Raw genomic sequence first — 18791 nt, forward strand, 5'->3', positions numbered from 1 at the left:
GGGACTTGCTTGCAGTTCCTACCGCTTCCACTCGATGTCACCAGTCCTTGGAAATCGGTTGAGGTTATTCCTTTGTGTATTGAAGAAGTAGGGCTATCGTAAATGAGGGTCACATGAAGTAAATTTTTTGAGAGATGCACGTTACGAAAAAAGTTGCGTCAGTTTGTTTTCTTTTTGTATTGAACACAGATCATCCCGTCTTCAAATTGATCGATTATTAACATTTAAAAATACCTAACGTTGTATTACAAAAGTAGTTTGAAATGTTTTGGTAAAGTTTACATGTAATTTTTGATATATTTTGTAGTGACGTTGCGAAAGTTGGAAGCTGTGTTTTTCTGGATGAAACGGTCCAAATAAATGGACATTTTGGATATATATCGACGGAATTAATCGGACAAAAGTACCATTTGTAATGTTTATGAGACATATTGGAGTCCCAACAAAAGAATTTCGTCAAAGGTAAGGCATGATTTATATTTTATTTCTGCGTTTTGTGTCGTGCCTGCAGTTTTGAAATATGCTACTCTCTTTGTTTACTGTTGTGCTATCATCAGATAATAGCATCTTATGCCTTCGCCGAAAAGCCTTTTTGAAATCTGACATGTTGGCTGGATTCACAACAATTCACAGCTTTAATTTGGTATCTTACATGTGTGATATAATGAAAGTTTTATTTTTATATCATTTTATTTGAATATGGCGCGCTGTATTTTCCCTGGCTATTGGCCAGGTGGGACGACATTTCACCAGATGTTATTTGAGACAATGCATTACTGAACATAACGCGCCAATTTAAGATTTTTTGATATAAATATGAACTTTATCGAACAAAACATACATGTATTGTGTAATATGAAGTCCTATGAGTGCCCTCTGATGAAGATCATCAAAGGTTAGTGATTCATTTAATCGCTATTTCTGACTTTTGTGAGCCCTCTCCTTGGCTGGAAAATGGCTGTATGGTTTTCTGTGACAAGGCGCTGACCTAACATAATCGCATGGTGTGCTTCGCAGTAAAGCCTTTTTGAAATCAGACACTGTGGTTGGATTTACAAGAAGTTTATCTTTAGAATGGTGTATAATACTTGTATGTTTGAGGAATTTTAATTATGGGATTTCTGTTGTTTTGAATTTGGCGCCCTGCAATTTCACTTGCAGTTGTCGAGGTGGGACGCTAGCTAGATGTTTAAAATCAATCCTCAGGTTGTTTTTGTTATAAATAATCAATAATATTTCAACTGGACAAAACAGAAAAGGAAAAACAAGAAAGGCGCGCTCCCGATCGCGCCCTGGACTCATGTCTGGAAATTTCCACTATCCACTCATTGAAAGTACTGTATCTCCCTCATGTTTCAGAGTAAAAGCCTGAAACAATGCCTAAAGAGATGAAATACATGCGATATAGAGATCGTGAACTGGTTCCTAAGTCTTTGTATGGTGGAAAGGCTTTCAATGGAAAAACAGCCTTTCAAAATAATAGTTCTTCCAGGATGGATTTTCTTCAGGTTTTCGCCTGCCATATCAGTTCTGTTATACTCACAGACATTATGTTAACAGTTTTGGAAACTTTAGAGTGTTTTCTATCCAAATATACCAATTATATGCATATCCTAGCTTCTGGGCCTGTGTAGCAGGCAGTTTAATTTGGGCACACTTTTCATCCAAAATTCAGAAATGCTGCCCCCTGCCCTAGTTAACTTGAATTAAGACTTATTCTTAGTCATATGCTTCACAGCAGTCAACACTCACATTTTCTAGGCCCAGGTTTCATTGTGCTCTCTTCACCATGTTCCACACTGTAGCAGTAAGCAGAAGAGCAGAGGGTCATTGAGTGATTCACCTGAACACACACACACACACACACACACACACACACACACACACACACACACACACACACACACACACACACACACACACACACACACACACACACACACACACACACACACACACACACACACACAGGACACACACACAGCACACACAGGACATACACACACTGGACACACGCTGGACACACTCACAGTCAGCATATAACTTTGTCCAAGTGTTGGTAAGAATCTTTGTATTAACTAGCCTGATAAGTCAAACATGTCTGACATGAACATTGACATAAAGCCTCTACATACTTGAGTTTCTCCAGTCTGCAGTGTGGATCCTCCAGTCCAGCAGAGAGCAGTCTGACTCCTGAGTCTCCTGGGTGATTGTAGCTCAGGTCCAGCTCTCTCAGGTGTGAGGGGTTTGACTTCAGAGCTGAGACCAGAGAATCACAGGCTTCCTCTGTGACTAGACAGCCTGACAGCCTGTAAAGAGTCAAATCATATTAACATCACACTGGTATTCTTTGGTGGTGAAAATAGTGGCAGTACATTTTTTCAAAAATCTTCAGATATATCAGTGTCCTGAAACCTGCCTCATCTATTCATAAATTAATGTATCATTATTAGAAATGATCATATTACTTGTAGAGACAAAAATGTATAGTACGAATATTTGAGTAGACTGACCAGACCAGCTTAAAAGCAGTTTCAGTCAAAAGACAGACAGTGAGGTATCAGATTTAGATTCTATTGAGTTAACAGTCCACACCATACCTATTTTGACAGTGAAGCTAACATATTAAATGTGGCTCTATACTCCAACATTTTGGATTTGAGATCAAATGTATCATATGAGGTGACAGTATTTAATGTCACCTTTTATTTGAGGATATGTTAATACACACAGTGGGGCCCAAAAAATGTTTTACTCATCTTTTTAAGTGTTTAAGTGGGAAAAGTATTTTTAAGTGGGAGAACTTGCACAATTGGTGGCTGACTAAATACTTTTTTGCCCCACTGTATCTGTTTCACAATTTAGAAATGAAAGCACTTTATGTATCTAGTTCCCCCATTTGAAGAAGTCATAAGTATTCTGACCAATTCGTTCATTTTTATTTTTTTTTATTTTTATTTCACCTTTATTTAACCAGGTAGGCTAGTTGAGAACAAGTTCTCATTTGCAACTGCGACCTGGCCAAGATAAAGCATAGCAGTGTGAACAGACAACACAGAGTTACACATGGAGTAAACAATAAACAAGTCAATAACATGGTAGAAAAAAAAAAAGAGAATCTATATACAATGTGTGCAAAAGGCATGAGGTAGGCAATAAATCGAATAATTACAATTTAGCAGATTAACACTGGAGTGATAAATCATCAGATGATCATGTGCAAGAAGAGATACTGGTGTGCAAAAGAGCAGAAAAGTAAATAAATAAAAGCAGTATGGGGGGTGAGGTAGGTAAATTGGGTGGGTAGTTTACAGATGGACTATGTACAGCTGCAGCGATCGGTTAGCTGCTCGGATAGCAGATTTTTAAAGTTGTTGAGGGAGATAAAAGTCTCCAACTTCAGAGATTTTTGCAATTCGTTCCAGTCGCAGGCAGCAGAGAACTGGAAGGAAAGGCGTCCAAATGAGGTTTTGGCTTTAGGGATGATCAGTGAGATACACCTGCTGGAGCGCGTGCTGCGGGTGGGTGTAGCCATCGTGACCAGTGAACTGAGAGTATTCTGTATAAGTATTCTGACCAATTCGTTCATAGTGTATTAAAGTAGTCAAAAGTTGTCACGACTCCCGCCAAAGTTGGTCCCTCTCCTTGTTCGGGCGGCGGTCGACGTCACCGGTCTCCTAGCCATCGCCACTCCACCTTTCATTTTCCATTTGTTTTGTCTTGTTTTCCTGCACACTCTGTTCCCCCCATGTCTGTGTGTGGTTTTGTTCGTTCGTTACGTGTGTGTCGTTACAGGCTGGTTTTGCGCCTGGTATTGTTGTAACCCGTGGTTTTGTTATTTTGTACCATTTTGTGTGATTTGTGCGCTATTCGCTTTTTACTTGGGCTAGAGTGTTGTGACGCAGTTGAGTCCGGCTGGTTTCCTCTGCCTGATTAAAGTGTGCCTGTTTACTCATCTCTGCTCTCCTGCACCTGACTTCTTTCGAACAGTTGCGCACACTCTGACAAAAGTTTAGTATTTGGTCCCAAACTCGTTTGTTGCATTTGCAGTTTGTTTTGGTTGTGTTTTGGTTGTGTTTTGCCCAATAATAACTGAATGGTGGATTATGACTGGAGCAATTTTCTTTCTAAGTGAGTAGATAACATGTTTTGAAACACTACTAAATTAATCCTGATGATGCCATGACCATGAACAATTATGAATGAGAGGGTTACAGAGGCTACAACAAAACATACTAACCTCTCACCATTAACCTCAAATAAAAGGTGACATTCTATACTGTCGCCTAATATGAAACATTCTATTTAAAATCCAAAATGCTGGAGCATAGTACCGAATTTAAAACTGTAAGCTTCACTGTCCAAACACATATGTTGTGGACTATGTCTGCCTGGTAAACATGTGTATCTGGTGAACAGTTATCACTTGTTGACCAACTACAGGAATACTGACCTCAGAGTCTCCAGTTTACAGTGGGGATTCCCTAGTACAGCAGAGAGCAGCTTCACTCCTGAATCCTTCAGGTCATTGTTACTCAGATCCAGCTCTCTCAGGTGTGAGGGGTTTGACTTCAAAGCTGAGGCCAGAGAAGCACAGCCTTCCTCTGTGACTAGACAGCCTGACAGCCTGACAAAGAGTAAAATCATGTTAAAATCACACTGCTATTCTTTGGTGATAAAAATATATATTTGCTCAACATGTTCAGATATATCAGTGTCCTGAAACCTGCAATATCTATTATAAATGAATGAATGTATAATTATAAGAAACGACAAATTATTATGTATTGCTTGTAGAGAGAAAAATGTATAGGACACATATTTGGGTAGACTGACCAGACCATTTTAAAAAGCAGTATCAGTCAAAAGAAAGACAATGAAGTATCAGATTTAGATTGTATTGAGTATACAGTCCACACTATATATAATACTGACCTCAGAGTCTCCAGTTTACAGTGGGGATTCCCCAGTCCAGCAGAGAGCAGCTTCACTCCTGAATCCTTCAGGTCATTGTTACTCAGATCCAGCTCTCTCAGGTGTGAGGGGTTTGAACTGAGAGCTGAGACCAACACTTTACAGGATGTGTCTGTGAGTTTACAGCCAGTGAGTCTGCCAACACAGAAGAAATACAATGACAGACAGGTTCTATTAAAATGTTACGCTCAGCTTTCCCTGCTTACACTGTTAGCCGTGCACAAATAATGTGTATATCGTGCATTCATGGTTCAATGCTACAACTTTTCTGATCAGTCTGTATTATAGTTTAAAAGTTTTCAGCTGATAGAAAGTTTATTCAGCCAATGAAAATACTGTTGTTCCTACATACAGTAAAGTTTGGTCTGAGAGATTGTCACATGACTACTTACAGAGCCAGTCAGCCAAAGAAAATACTGCTGTAACTACAATTTATTTTGGTGGGTGATATTTACATGAATACTTACAGTGCTTTCCTGCAGCCTCTCACAGCTGGGAGCAGTCTCCTACGACCCTCCTCTGATGTCTTGAATTCCTTTGGGTCAAACACATCCAGAAGCTCCTCTGATATCTGCAGCATGTAGGCCAGCGCTGAACACTGAGCATGTGTGAGGTTTTTGGATCTGTTCTCTGACCTCAAGTACTCTTGGATTACCTCCTGTACTGAATGGTCTTTCATCTCTATCAGACAGTGAAATAGATTGATGCACCTCTCAGGGGAGATGTTCTTCCTCTGCATCACCTTAAGGGATCGGATTGTTTTCTGGACGCTCTCTGGACTGCTTTCTGTTTGTGTCACCAGACCTCGTAGGAGATTCTGATTGGACTCCAGTGACATGCCATGAAGGAAGCGGACAAAAAGGTCCAGGTGTCCATTCTTACTCTCCAAGGCTTTATCCACGGTACTATTCAGCAGCTCATGCAAGGTTAGCTCTTCAGACGCAGCTCTAGACTTTCTCTTGAGGAAGGGGTTCAGTGCATCCATGTTCTTGGTTGTGTAACAGTGGTACATGTAGACAGCTGAGAGAAACTCCTGAATGCTCAGATGAACAAAGCAGTACACCACTCTCTGAAATAACACAGACTCTTCTTTAAAGATTTGTGTGCACACTCCTGAGTACACTGAGGATTCTTTGACATCAAGGCCAGCCTCTTTCAGGTCTTCTTCATAGAACATGAGATTACCCTTCTCCAGATTTTCAAACGCCAGCTTCCCCAGCTTCAGAAGAATTTCCTTATCTGACTCCATGAGCTCCTCTTGATCCATCGCATCGCTTCCATGATACTTCTGGTTCTTCAGGCTGGTCTGAATGAGCACGAAGTGAATGGACATCTCAGTCAGAGTTGTGGGCATCTCTCTCCTCTTGTCTGTACTCAGCATGTGTTCAAAGACTATTGCAGAAATCCAACAGAACACTGGAATGTGGCACATGATGTGGAGGCTCCTTGATGTCTTTATGTGTGAGATGATTCTGCTGGCCAGGTCTTCATCAATGAATCTCTTTCTGAAGTACTCCTCCTTCTGTGGGTCATTGAACCCTCGTACCTCTGTCACCTGGTCAACACACTCAGGGGCGATCTGATTGGTTGCTGTTGGTCGGGAGGTTATCCATAGGAGAGCAGAGGGAAGCAGATTCCCCTTGATGAGATTTGTCAGAAGAACATCAACAGATGATGTGTGGGTGACATCAGACACCTTTTCATTGTGCTGGAAATCCAATGGAAGTCTGCTTTCATCCAAACCATCAAAGATGAACATAGCTTTACAGGCTGTGAGTTTCTTTGCATTGCCTATGTCTAGTTCTGTGTGGAAGTCATTTAAAAGTCTGAGAAGACTGTACTGGCGATCTTTGATCAAGTTCAGCTCCCGGAAAGGAAGCACAAATATGATGTCCACATCTTGATTAGCCTTCCCTTCAGCCCAGTCAAGGATGAACTTCTGCACAGAGACAGTTTTTCCGATGCCAGCAATGCCCTTCGTCAGCACAGTTCTTATGCTTCTCTCTTGGCCAGGTACGGGTTTAAAGATGTCATTGCAGTGGATTGCTGTGTCATGGGAGGTTAGTGTCCTGGATGCTGTCTCTAGCTGCCACACCTCATGTTCATTGTTAACCCCTTCACTCTCTCCTTCTGTGATGTAGAGCTCTGTGTAAATCCTGTTGAGGGGAGTTTGAGTCCCTGCTTTATCCATGCCTTCTATCACTTTTTCATACCTCCTTTTCAGGCTGTCTTTATGGTTTACTATAGCTCTCTGCAGGCTGTCCTCCACTACAAGGGAGGAGTAAGAAGGATGTGTATCAGACACATTCATTGACAGGATGAAATGTGGGCCTTCCACAACTACAGTAACTGACATGATCTCATATTATTGTAGTTAGCACTTAATCATGTTGAGGAAATAACTTAGCACAGGTCTGCAAGTGTCCTTACTGTTTTCAGAGCCTCTTGCATCATTGGGTTCACCCAGGTGCTGTAGTACAGGAAGTGTTCTGGATCTCTTTCTACACTGAGGACAGTCATAGTATCCTGAAGGAGCAGGTTTCTCCCAGTATCTGGTGATGCACTGTCTGCAGAACCTGTGTCCACAGGTGATAGAGACTGGATCCCTCAACACCTGCTGACACACTGCACACCTGGACTGATCCTCTGGCAGAGTACACCATCGACTACAGAGATAAAGGAGAGAGGGACTGATCCTCTAACAGAGTAGACCATCAAATACAGAGATAAAGGAGAGAGAGAAACTGATCCTCTAACAGAGTAGACCATCCACTTCAGAGATATAGGAGAGAGAGAGAGATACTGATCCTCTAACATAGTAGACCCTCCACTACAGAGATAACGGAGAGAGAGAGAGATACTGATCCTCTATTAGAGTTGATCATCCACTACAGAGACAAACTGATATCTTTCCGACAGATAAGATTTAAACAAGGCCAGAACTTGTCCGTGTAGACCAATTTGGGTTTCCAGTCTCTCCAAAAGAATGTGGTGATACCATCGATCACCACATTCTTTTGGAGAGACTGGAAACCCAAATTGGTCTACACGGACAAGTTCTGGCCTGGTTTAGATCTTATCTGTCGGAAAGATATCAGTTTGTTTCTGTGAATGGTTTGTCCTCTGACAAATCAACTGTACATTTCGGTGTTCCTCAAGGTTCCGTTTTAGGACCACTATTGTTTTCACTATATACAGTGGGGAGAACAAGTATTTGATACACTGCCGATTTTGCAGGTTTTCCTACTTACAAAGCATGTAGAGGTCTGTAATTTTTATCATAGGTACACTTCAACTATGAGAGACGGAATCTAAAACAAAAATCCAGAAAATCACATTGTATGATTTTTAAATAATTAATTTGCATTTTATTGCATGACATAAGTATTTGATCACCTACCAACCAGTAAGAATTCCGGCTCTCACAGACCTGTTAGTTTTTCTTTAAGAAGCCCTCCTGTTCTCCACTCATTACCTGTATTAACTGCACCTGTTTGAACTCGTTACCTGTATAAAAGACACCTGTCCACACACAATCAAACAGATTCCAACCTCTCCACAATGGCCAAGACCAGAGAGCTGTGTAAGGACATCAGGGATAAAATTGTAGACCTGCACAAGGCTGGGATGGGCTACAGGACAATAGGCAAGCAGCTTGGTGAGAAGGAAACAACTGTTGGCGCAATTATTAGAAAATGGAAGAAGTTCAAGATGACGGTCAATCACCCTCGGTCTGGGGCTCCATGCAAGATTTCACCTCGTGGGGCATCAATGATCATGAGGAAGGTGAGGGATCAGCCCAGAACTACACGGCAGGACCTGGTCAATGACCTGAAGAGAGCTGGGACCACAGTCTCAAAGAAAACCATTAGTAACACACTACGCCGTCATGGATTAAAATCCTGCAGCGCACGCAAGGTCCCCCTGCTTAAGCCAGTGCATGTCCAGGCCTGTCTGAAGTTTGCCAATGACCATCTGGATGATCCAGAGGAGGAATGGGAGAAGGTCATGTGGTCTGATGAGACAAAAATAGAGCTTTTTGGTCTAACTCCACTCGCCGTGTTTGGAGGAAGAAGAAGTATGAGTACAACCCCAAGAACACCATCCCAACCGTGAAGCATGGAGGTGGAAACATCATTCTTTGGGGATGCTTTTCTGCAAAGGGGACAGGACGACTGCACCGTATTGAGGGGAGGATGGATGGGGCCATGTATCGCGAGATCTTGGCCAACAACCTCCTTCCCTCAGTAAGAGCATTGAAGATGGGTCGTGGCTGGGTCTTCCAGCATGACAACGACACGAAGCACACAGCCATGGCAACTAAGGAGTGGCTCCGTAAGAAGCATCTCAAGGTCCTGGAGTGGCCTAGCCAGTCTCCAGACCTGAACCCAATAGAACATCTTTGGAGGGAGCTGAAAGTCCGTATTGCCCAGCGACAGCCCCGAAACCTGAAGGATCTGGAGAAGATCTGTAGGGAGGAGTGGGCCAAAATCCCTGCTGCAGTGTGTGCAAACCTAGTCAAGAACTACAGGAAACGTATGATCTCTGTAATTGCAAACAAAGGTTTCTGTACCAAATATTAACTTCTGCTTTTCTGATGTATCAAATACTTATGTCATGCAATAAAATGCAAATTAATTACTTAAAAATCATACAATGTGATTTTCTGGATTTTTGTTTTAGATTCCGTCTCTCATAGTTGAAGTGTACCTATGATAAAAATTACAGACCTCTACATGCTTTGTAAGTAGGAAAACCTGCAAAATCGGCAGTGTATCAAATACTTGTTCTCCCCACTGTATTTTACCTCTTGGGGATGTCATTCGAAAACATAATGTTAACTTTCACTGCTATGTCGATGACACACAGCTGTACATTTCAATGAAACATGGTGAAGCCTCAAAATTGCCCTCGCTAGAAGCCTGTGTTTCAGACATAAGGAACTGGATATCATAAGGTGAATGCACCAATTTGTAAGTCGCTCCGGATAAGAGCGTCTGCTAAATGACTTAAATGTAAGTGGATGGCTGAAAACGTTCTACTTTTAAACTCGGACAAAACAGAGATGCTTGTTTCTTGTCGCAAGAAACAAAGAGATCTTCTGTTAAATCTGACAATTAATCTTGATGGTTGTAAAGTCGTCTCAAATAAAACTGTGAAGGACCTCGGCGACCTGGACCCTGATCTCTCTTTTGACGAACATATCAAGACTGTTTCAAGGACAGCTTTTTTCCATCTACGTAACATTGCAAAAATCAGAAATTTTCTGTCCAAAAATGATGCAGAAAAATTAATCCATGCTTTTGTTACTTGTTAGACTACTGCAATGCACTACTTTCCGGCTGCCCGGATAAAGCACTAAATAAACTTCAGTTAGTGCTAAATACGGCTGCTAGAATCCTGGCTAGAACCAAGAAATTTGATCATATTACTCCAGTGCTAGCTTCCCTACACTGGCTTCCTGTTAAGGCAAGGGCTGATTTCAAGGTTTTACTGTTAACCTATAAAGCGTTACATGGGCTTGCTCCTACCTATCTTTCCGAGTTGGTCCTGCCGTACATACCTACACGTACGCTACGGTCACAAGACGCAGGCCTCCTAATTGTCCCTAGAATTTCTAAGCAAACAGCTGGAGGCAGGGCTTTCTCCTATAGATCTCAATTTTTATGGAATGGTCTGCCTACCCATGTGAGAGACGCAGACTCAGTCTCAACCTTTAAGTCTTTACTGAAGACTTATCTCTTCAGTAGGTCATATGATTGAGTGTAGTCTGGCCCAGGAGTGTGAAGGTGAACGGAAAGGCTCTGGAGCAACGAACCGCCCTTGCTGTCTCTGCCTGGCCGGTTCCCCTCTCGCCACTGCGATTCTCTGCCTCTAACCCTATTACAGGGTCTGAGTCACTGGCTTACTGGTTGTAATTTTTATTGTGTGATTGCAGTAATTACTGTTATTGTCTGGAAGCTGATCCTTCATCAGTATTGTGAAATAATTATAATGTTAAGGAAAGATTTGAATGTAGAAAACTGATCTGAGAGCAGTGCTCCCTTTCTTTCCATCCTATCAGTATTGATACATGATCCACCAGACGTGATACCTTGTAGTGCTGCTGGTCCAGTTTCTACTGGTCTGACTGAGGATATGAACTCTGACCTGTTCACCAGACGCAACCCTTGTCCCAAAACTGTAGTTTCAACCCCTCCCTCCCTCCCTCCCTCCCTCCCTCCCTCCCTCCCTCCCTCCCTCCCTCCCTCCCTCCCTCCCTCCCTCCCTCCCTCCCTCCCTCCCCCCCACTCACTCACTCCCTCCCTCCCTCCCTCCCCATCTCTCTACCTCCCTCTCGCTCTCCCTCCCTCTCTCTCTCCCTCCCCCTCTCTCTCACTCCCTCTCTCTCCCTTCCTCCCTCTGTCCCTCTCTCCCTCTGTCCCTCTCTCCCTCGTCCTCTGAATGCTCGACTATGAAAAGCAACCTGACATTTACTCCTGAGGTGCTGACCAGAACAGCCAGAAGAGGACTGGTCACCCCTCAGAGTCTGGTTCCTCTCTACCCAGTACAACCAGAAGAGAACTGGTCACCCCTCAGAGCCTGGTTACACTCTACCCAGTACAGCCAGATGAGGACTGGTCATCCCTCAGAGTCTGGTTCCTCTCTACCCGGCACAGCTAGAAGAGGACTGGCTACCCTTCAGAGCCTGGTTACACTCTACGTTTCTTCCTAGGTTCCTGCCTTTCTTGGGAGTTTTTCCTAGACACCGTGCTTCTACACCCGAACACGAGCTGTTCAGCACGAGACGACCGTTGGTTTCTGCCAATGAGCTTCAAATCAAATCAAAGTGTATTTCTCACATGTGCCGAACGGACCACCAGTACTGAGTCAATGTGCAGGGGTACCAGGTAGTTGAGGTAATAATGAGACTATAAGGAGTACCAGTACTGAGTCAATGTGCAGGGTTACCAGGTAGTTGAGGTAATAATGAGACCATAATGAGTACCAGTACTGAGTCAATGTGCAGGGGTACCAGGTAATTGAGGTAATAATGAGACCATAATGAGTACCAGTACTGAGTCAATGTGCAGGGGTACCAGGTAATTGAGGTAATAATGAGACTATAAGGAGTACCAGCACTGAGTCAATGTGCAGGGGTACCAGGTAGTTGAGGTAATAATGAGACTATAAGGGGTACCAGTACTGAGTCAATGTGCAGGGGTGCCAGGTAGTTGAGGTAATAATGAGACTATAAGGAGTACCAGCACTGAGTCAATGTGCAGGGGTACCAGGTAGTTGAGGTAATAATGAGACTATAAGGAGTACCAGCACTGAGTCAATGTGCAGGGGTACCAGGTAGTTGAGGTAATAATGAGGCTATAAGGAGTACCAGTACTGAGTCAATGAGCAGGGGTACCAGGTAATTGAGGTAATAATGAGACTATAATTGAGGTAATATGTACAGTACATGTAGGTAGGGGTAAAAGTGACGAGAGACACACACACACACACACACACACACACACACACACACACACACACACACACACACACACAAGGATGGGATGTTGTGTTTGTTTAATATTGTTTTAGGACTATGAACATGGAAAAAAGGAAAATACATGGGAAGATGGGAGAGGAGAAATGACTAGAGACAGTGTTGTTTAACTCACTGACCATGACCCATGAGTTCTTCTTACCTTTGTCCAGTAGAAAAGTCTCCCTCTCTAAACTTTATAGGAGGTTTCATAGACTGGTCACTCTTCATGGACACACAACTGGGTACAGGGGAGGCTGGTCTCTCCTGCTTGATTGGTCTTCAACACAACAGAGACAAACATTATGTCTCTCATCTACTCTGAGATCAGATGAGGAAACATAAGAACAGTTTTATACGCTATAAATATATTTTCAGAAATGTTGGTAAATTATATTTTAATGATAAAAAAAAAGAAATATTATTAAACAACTACAAGTCTTTATAAAGGTTTCTAAAGTGGGTAACATACAAAATGTCAGACTTAGTTTGATGAAAAATGGATCAACCCCTACAGAAAATGTCCCTTAATTATAATCCACATAAAAATGCACATTTGCTCTTATTTTCCTGCTGTGAGAAACTGTGTAAAATTAAGATGGCATCTGTAAGTGCATTCATCTTTAGATATCTAGGTGAGACAACCACATATCAGTCAAATATACAGGATACCAACATTCCATTCCTGCTAAACAATGGATATATAGATATCTAGGTGAAACAACCACATATCACAGTCAGATATACAGGATACCAACATTACATTCCTGCTAAACAATGGATATATTGATATCTAGGTGAGACAACCACATATCACAGTCAGATATACAAGATACCAACATTACATTCCTGATAAACAATGGAAATATAGCATTTAGCAAAAAAATCTAATTTTCATGCACATCTAAAATCTATAACAGTGATATAGAATGTACCCATAAGAAATAATTTCTGATTAAAAAACATTTTAGAATATACATTCTTAAACAAAATTGTCAGCTCACCTTTTAGCTTTGGTATCATGTTCCCCAGAGACACTCATTTTAGAGAACTGTCCCCTAAACAGAGATCCAGCATGTTGGTTGTGGTTAACACAGTGACAACTAAACAGAGATCCAACATGTTGGTTGTGGTTAACACAGTGACAACTAAACAGAGATCCAACATGTTGGTTGTGGTTAACACAGTGACAACTAAACAGAGATCCAACATGTTGGTTGTGATTAACACAGTGACAACTAAACAGAGATCCAACATGTTGGTTGTGGTTAACACAGTGACAACTAAACAGAGATCCAACATGTTGGTTGTTATTAACACAGTGACAACTAAACAGAGATCCAACATGTTGGTTGTGGTTAACACAGTGACAACTAAACAGAGATCCAACATGTTGGTTGTGGTTAACACAGTGACAACTAAACAGAGATCCAACATGTTGGTTGTTATTAACACAGTGACAACTAAACAGAGATCCAACATGTTGGTTGTGGTTAACACAGTGACAACTAAACAGAGATCCAACATGTTGGTTGTGGTTAACACAGTGACAACTAAACAGAGATCCAACATGTTGGTTGTGGTTAACACAGTGACAACTAAACAGAGATCCAGCATGTTGGTTGTGGTTAACACAGTGACCCCTAAACAGAGATCCAGCATGTTGGCTATGGTTAACACAGTGACATCTAATTATTGAATGTAAATTGTTCTATTTTATTAATTATCGCTTAGTAATAAAACATTTACTAACAGACACATCCAAACAGTCAGGTGATTTAATGCATCACATCAACATGTAGTTGTGATTGATATTTGTCTCCTCATCTCCATATAATAATATATGTAATATATTTATATTTATATCGAATCCAAGATGGCGTAGCAGTCGGACGTGTGTTTGTCTCTGTCCCATGTAAATAGCCGGTTTCGTCTTTTTTTTCCGTATATATTTTTAATCTCACTTTCCACCTATGATCTAAATATACTTTCCCGCAACCCACCTCACCCAATGTGATACGGATCTGCTATTTTTATACGTTATAACTGGAAACTCCATCAGCAGCTAGCCAGCTAACTAGCTACTAGCTAGTAGTAACTGTTAGCCACGGCTAGCGGTCTTCACCTTCAGCTCGGACACCAGCCAGCTTAACAGCTGATATCAACCAGTTTATTGCGCGATATCAACCCAGAGCATATCAGACTGATTTTCTCCACCACATCACCGGATTCCTGACGCAAGCTCTGGACAATTACACCGGATCATCGCAGCTAGCTAACTGCAACCGAGTAGCTACTGCTGGCTAACGCCTCTGTCCCGAAGCAAGCACCAGTTAGCCTTGAGCTAGCCTCGAGCTAGGCCCATCTGCCGGCTAGCCGAAGAGGTCTACCAGCGAATTCTTGGGCTACAATACCTCTTTTTGCCAATTGGACTGGACCTTTTTTTGCCGACACAGAGCCCTGCCAATCCATCACAACTGGTCTAAATCAGCTACAAGCTAATTTAGCCATTTTTTTTTGCCGCTGCTAGTAGGTTTTACCTTCTGCACAGACACCAGCCCTGTTATTAGCCTGGATATTACTCACCAATTTACCAGCAGCTAGCGCCACTGCCACGAAGCTAGCACCAGTTAGCAAACACAATTCTACAATTCACAACCTCTCTTTCGCCACCGCCATCCGGCTTGGATTCTCTGTCGACACGACCACGTCTGAGCAGACCCCCTCCGTCTGAGCAGACCTCCCCCCGGGCTACTAACTTTAAACGCCGCGTGCTAGCTTAGTGGAGGCCTCCCTGCTCCATCTACGGCTGCCCCCTGGACACTATGATCACTTGGCTACATAGCTGATGCATGCTTGACTGTCCATTAATTCACGGTACTCCATTCTGTTTATTTGTGTTTTATCTGTCGGCTCTGTGCTTTAACTCAGGATCTGTGTGTAGTTAATCCGACCCTCTCTGCCTAGTCGTCGCCATTTTTACCTGTTGTTGCTGTGTTAGACTAGCACCCTGTTATTGCTGCTGTTATCTTACCTGTTGTTTTAGCTAGCTCTCCCAATCAAGACCTGCAATCACTTTATGCCTTACTGTATGTCTCTCTCAAATATCAATATGCCTTGCATACTGTTGTTCAGGCTAGTTATCATTATCATTGTTTTGGTTTGCAATGGACCCCGTAGTTCCACTCTCCGTACCTCTGATACATCCTTTGTCCCACCCCCCACACATGCGGTGACCTCACCCATTGAGACCAGCATGTCCAGAGATACAACCTCTCTTATCATCACCCAGTGCCTGGGCTTGCCTCCGCTGTACCCGCGCCCCACCATACCCCTGTCTGCACATTATGCCCAGAATCTATTCTACCACGCCCATAAATCTGCTCCTTTTATTCTTTGTCCCCAACGCTCTAGGCGACCAGTTCTGATAGCCTTTAGCCGCACCCTCATCCTACTACTCCTCTGTTCCTCGGGTGATGTGGAGGTAAACCCAGGCCCTGCATGTCCCCAGTCACCCTCATTTGTTGACTTCTGTGATCGAAAAAGCCTTGGCCTCATGCATGTCAACATCAGAAGCCTCCTCCCTAAGTTTGCCTTACTCACCGCTTTAGCACACTCTGCCAACCCTGATGTCCTTGCCGTGTCCGAATCCTGGCTTAGGAAGGCCACCAAAAATTCTGGGATTTCTATACCCAACTATAACACTTTCCGTCAAGATAGAACTGCCAAAGGGGGAGGAGTTGCAATCTACTGCAGAGATAGCCTGCAAAGTTCTGTCATACTTTCCAGGTCTATGCCCAAACAGTTCGAACTTCTAATTTTAAAAATTAATCTCTCCAGAAATAAGTCTCTCACTGTTGCCGCCTGCTACCGACCCCCCTCAGCTCCCAGCTGTGCCCTGGACACCATCTGTGAATTGATCGCTCCCCATCTAGCTTCAGAGTTTGTTCTGTTAGGTGACCTAAACTGGGATATGCTTAACACCCCGGCAGTCCTACAATCCAAGCTTGATGCCCTCAATCTCACACAAATCATCAAGGAACCCACCAGGTACAACCCTAAATCCGTAAACATGGGCACCCTAATAGATATTATCCTGACCAACCGGCCCTCCAAATACACCTCTGCTGTCTTCAATCAAGATCTCAGCGATCACTGCCTCATTGCCTGTATCCGCCACGGGTCCGCGGTCAAACGACCACCCCTCATCACTGTCAAACGCTCCCTAAAACACTTCTGCGAGCAGGCCTTTCTAATCGACCTGGCCCGGGTACCCTGGAAGGATATTGACCTCATCCCGTCAGTTGAGGATGCCTGGTCATTCTTTAAAAGTTACTTCCTCACCATATTAGACAAGCATGCTCCGTTCAAAAAATGCAGAACCAAGAACAGATATAGCCCTTGGTTCACTCCAGACCTGACTGCCCTCGACCAGCACAAAAACATCCTGTGGCGAACTGCAATAGCATCGAAGAGCCCCCGCGATATGCAACGGTTCAGGGAAGTCAGGAACCAATACACGCAGTCAGTCAGGAAAGCAAAGGCCAGCTTTTTCAAGCAGAAATTTGCATCCTGTAGCTCTAACTCCAAAAAGTTCTGGGATACTGTAAAGTCCATGGAGAACAAGAGCACCTCCTCCCAGCTGCCCACTGCACTGAGGCTAGGTAACACGGTCACCACCGATAAATCCGTGATAATCGAAGACTTCAACAAGCATTTCTCAATGGCTGGCCATGCCTTCCTCCTGGCGACTCCAACCTTGGCCAACAGCCCCGCCCCCCCCGCTGCTACTCGCCCAAGCCTCCCCAGCTTCTCCTTTACCCAAATCCAGATAGCAGATGTTCTGAAAGAGCTGGAAAACCTGGACCCATACAAATCAGCTGGGCTTGACAATCTGGACCCCCTATTTCTGAAACTGTCCGCCGCCATTGTCGCACCCCCTATTACCAGCCTGTTCAACCTCTCCTTCGTATCATCTGAGATCCCGAAGGATTGGAAAGCTGCCGCGGTCATCCCCCTCTTCAAAGGGGGAGACACCCTGGACCCAAACTGTTACAGACCTATATCCATCCTGCCCTGCCTATCTAAGGTCTTCGAAAGCCAAGTCAACAAACAGATCACTGACCATCTCGAATCCCACCGTACCTTCTCCGCTGTGCAATCCGGTTTCCGAGCCGGTCACGGGTGCACCTCAGCCACGCTCAAGGTACTAAACGATATCATAACCGCCATCGATAAAAGACATTACTGTGCAGCCGTCTTCATCGACCTGGCCAAGGCTTTCGACTCTGTCAATCACCATATTCTTATCGGCAGACTCAGTAGCCTCGGTTTTTCTAATGACTGCCTTGCCTGGTTCACCAACTACTTTGCAGACAGAGTTCAGTGTGTCAAATCGGAGGGCATGTTGTCGGGTCCTCTGGCAGTCTCTATGGGGGTACCACAGGGTTCAATTCTCGGGCCGACTCTTTTCTCTGTATACATCAATGATGTTGCTCTTGCTGCGGGCGATTCCCTGATCCACCTCTACGCAGACGACACCATTCTATATACTTCCGGCCCTTCCTTGGACACTGTGCTATCTAACCTCCAAACGAGCTTCAATGCCATACAACACTCCTTCCGTGGCCTCCAACTGCTCTTAAACGCTAGTAAAACCAAATGCATGCTTTTCAACCGTTCGCTGCCTGCACCCGCACGCCCGACTAGCATCACCACCCTGGACGGTTCCGACCTAGAATATGTGGACATCTATAAGTACCTAGGTGTCTGGCTAGACTGCAAACTCTCCTTCCAGACTCATATCAAACATCTCCAATCCAAAATCAAATCAAGAATCGGCTTTCTATTCCGCAACAAAGCCTCCTTCACTCACGCCGCCAAACTTACCCTAGTAAAACTGACTATCCTACCGATCCTCGACTTCGGCGATGTCATCTACAAAATAGCTTCCAATACTCTACTCAGCAAACTGGATGCAGTTTATCACAGTGCCATTCGTTTTGTTACTAAAGCACCTTATACGACCCACCACTGCGACCTGTATGCCCTAGTCGGCTGGCCCTCGCTACATGTTCGTCGTCAGACCCACTGGCTCCAGGTCATCTACAAGGCTATGCTAGGTAAAGTGCCGCCTTATCTCAGTTCACTGGTCACGATGGCTACACCCACCCGCAGCACGCGCTCCAGCAGGTGTATCTCACTGATCATCCCTAAAGCCAAAACCTCATTTGGACGCCTTTCCTTCCAGTTCTCTGCTGCCTGCGACTGGAACGAATTGCAAAAATCTCTGAAGTTG

General features: G+C 43.7%; 3 protein-coding genes across 4 annotated transcripts in view; 1 reads left to right on the forward strand and 2 right to left on the reverse strand.

The window, feature by feature from the left end:
• The window catches only part of LOC139562714 (NLR family CARD domain-containing protein 3-like), a 473339-nt gene that overhangs the window by 286299 nt on the left and 168249 nt on the right, over positions 1-18791 (forward strand). The window lies entirely within an intron of this gene.
• The window catches only part of LOC139562716 (NLR family CARD domain-containing protein 3-like), a 259825-nt gene that overhangs the window by 30426 nt on the left and 210608 nt on the right, over positions 1-18791 (reverse strand). The window contains exons 11-13 of the mRNA XM_071380679.1: positions 4454-4627; positions 2136-2309; positions 1753-1799 (exon numbers count right to left, since the gene is read on the reverse strand). Coding sequence (XP_071236780.1) covers positions 1753-1799; positions 2136-2309; positions 4454-4627 — 395 coding nt within the window. The remainder of the gene's footprint in view (positions 1-1752; positions 1800-2135; positions 2310-4453; positions 4628-18791) is intronic.
• On the reverse strand, positions 5438-14169 carry LOC139562717 (NLR family CARD domain-containing protein 3-like). Its single transcript, XM_071380680.1, has 4 exons — positions 13498-14169; positions 12657-12773; positions 7405-7640; positions 5438-7242 (listed from the first exon to the last, which is right to left on the reverse strand). The coding sequence occupies exons 1-4, from the start codon at positions 13533-13535 to the stop codon at positions 5438-5440; spliced, it is 2196 nt and encodes a 731-aa protein (XP_071236781.1). The 5' UTR covers positions 13536-14169.

The sequence above is a fragment of the Salvelinus alpinus genome, chromosome 32, assembly GCF_045679555.1.
Source record: "Salvelinus alpinus chromosome 32, SLU_Salpinus.1, whole genome shotgun sequence".
NCBI classification, from domain to species: Eukaryota; Metazoa; Chordata; class Actinopteri; order Salmoniformes; family Salmonidae; genus Salvelinus; species Salvelinus alpinus.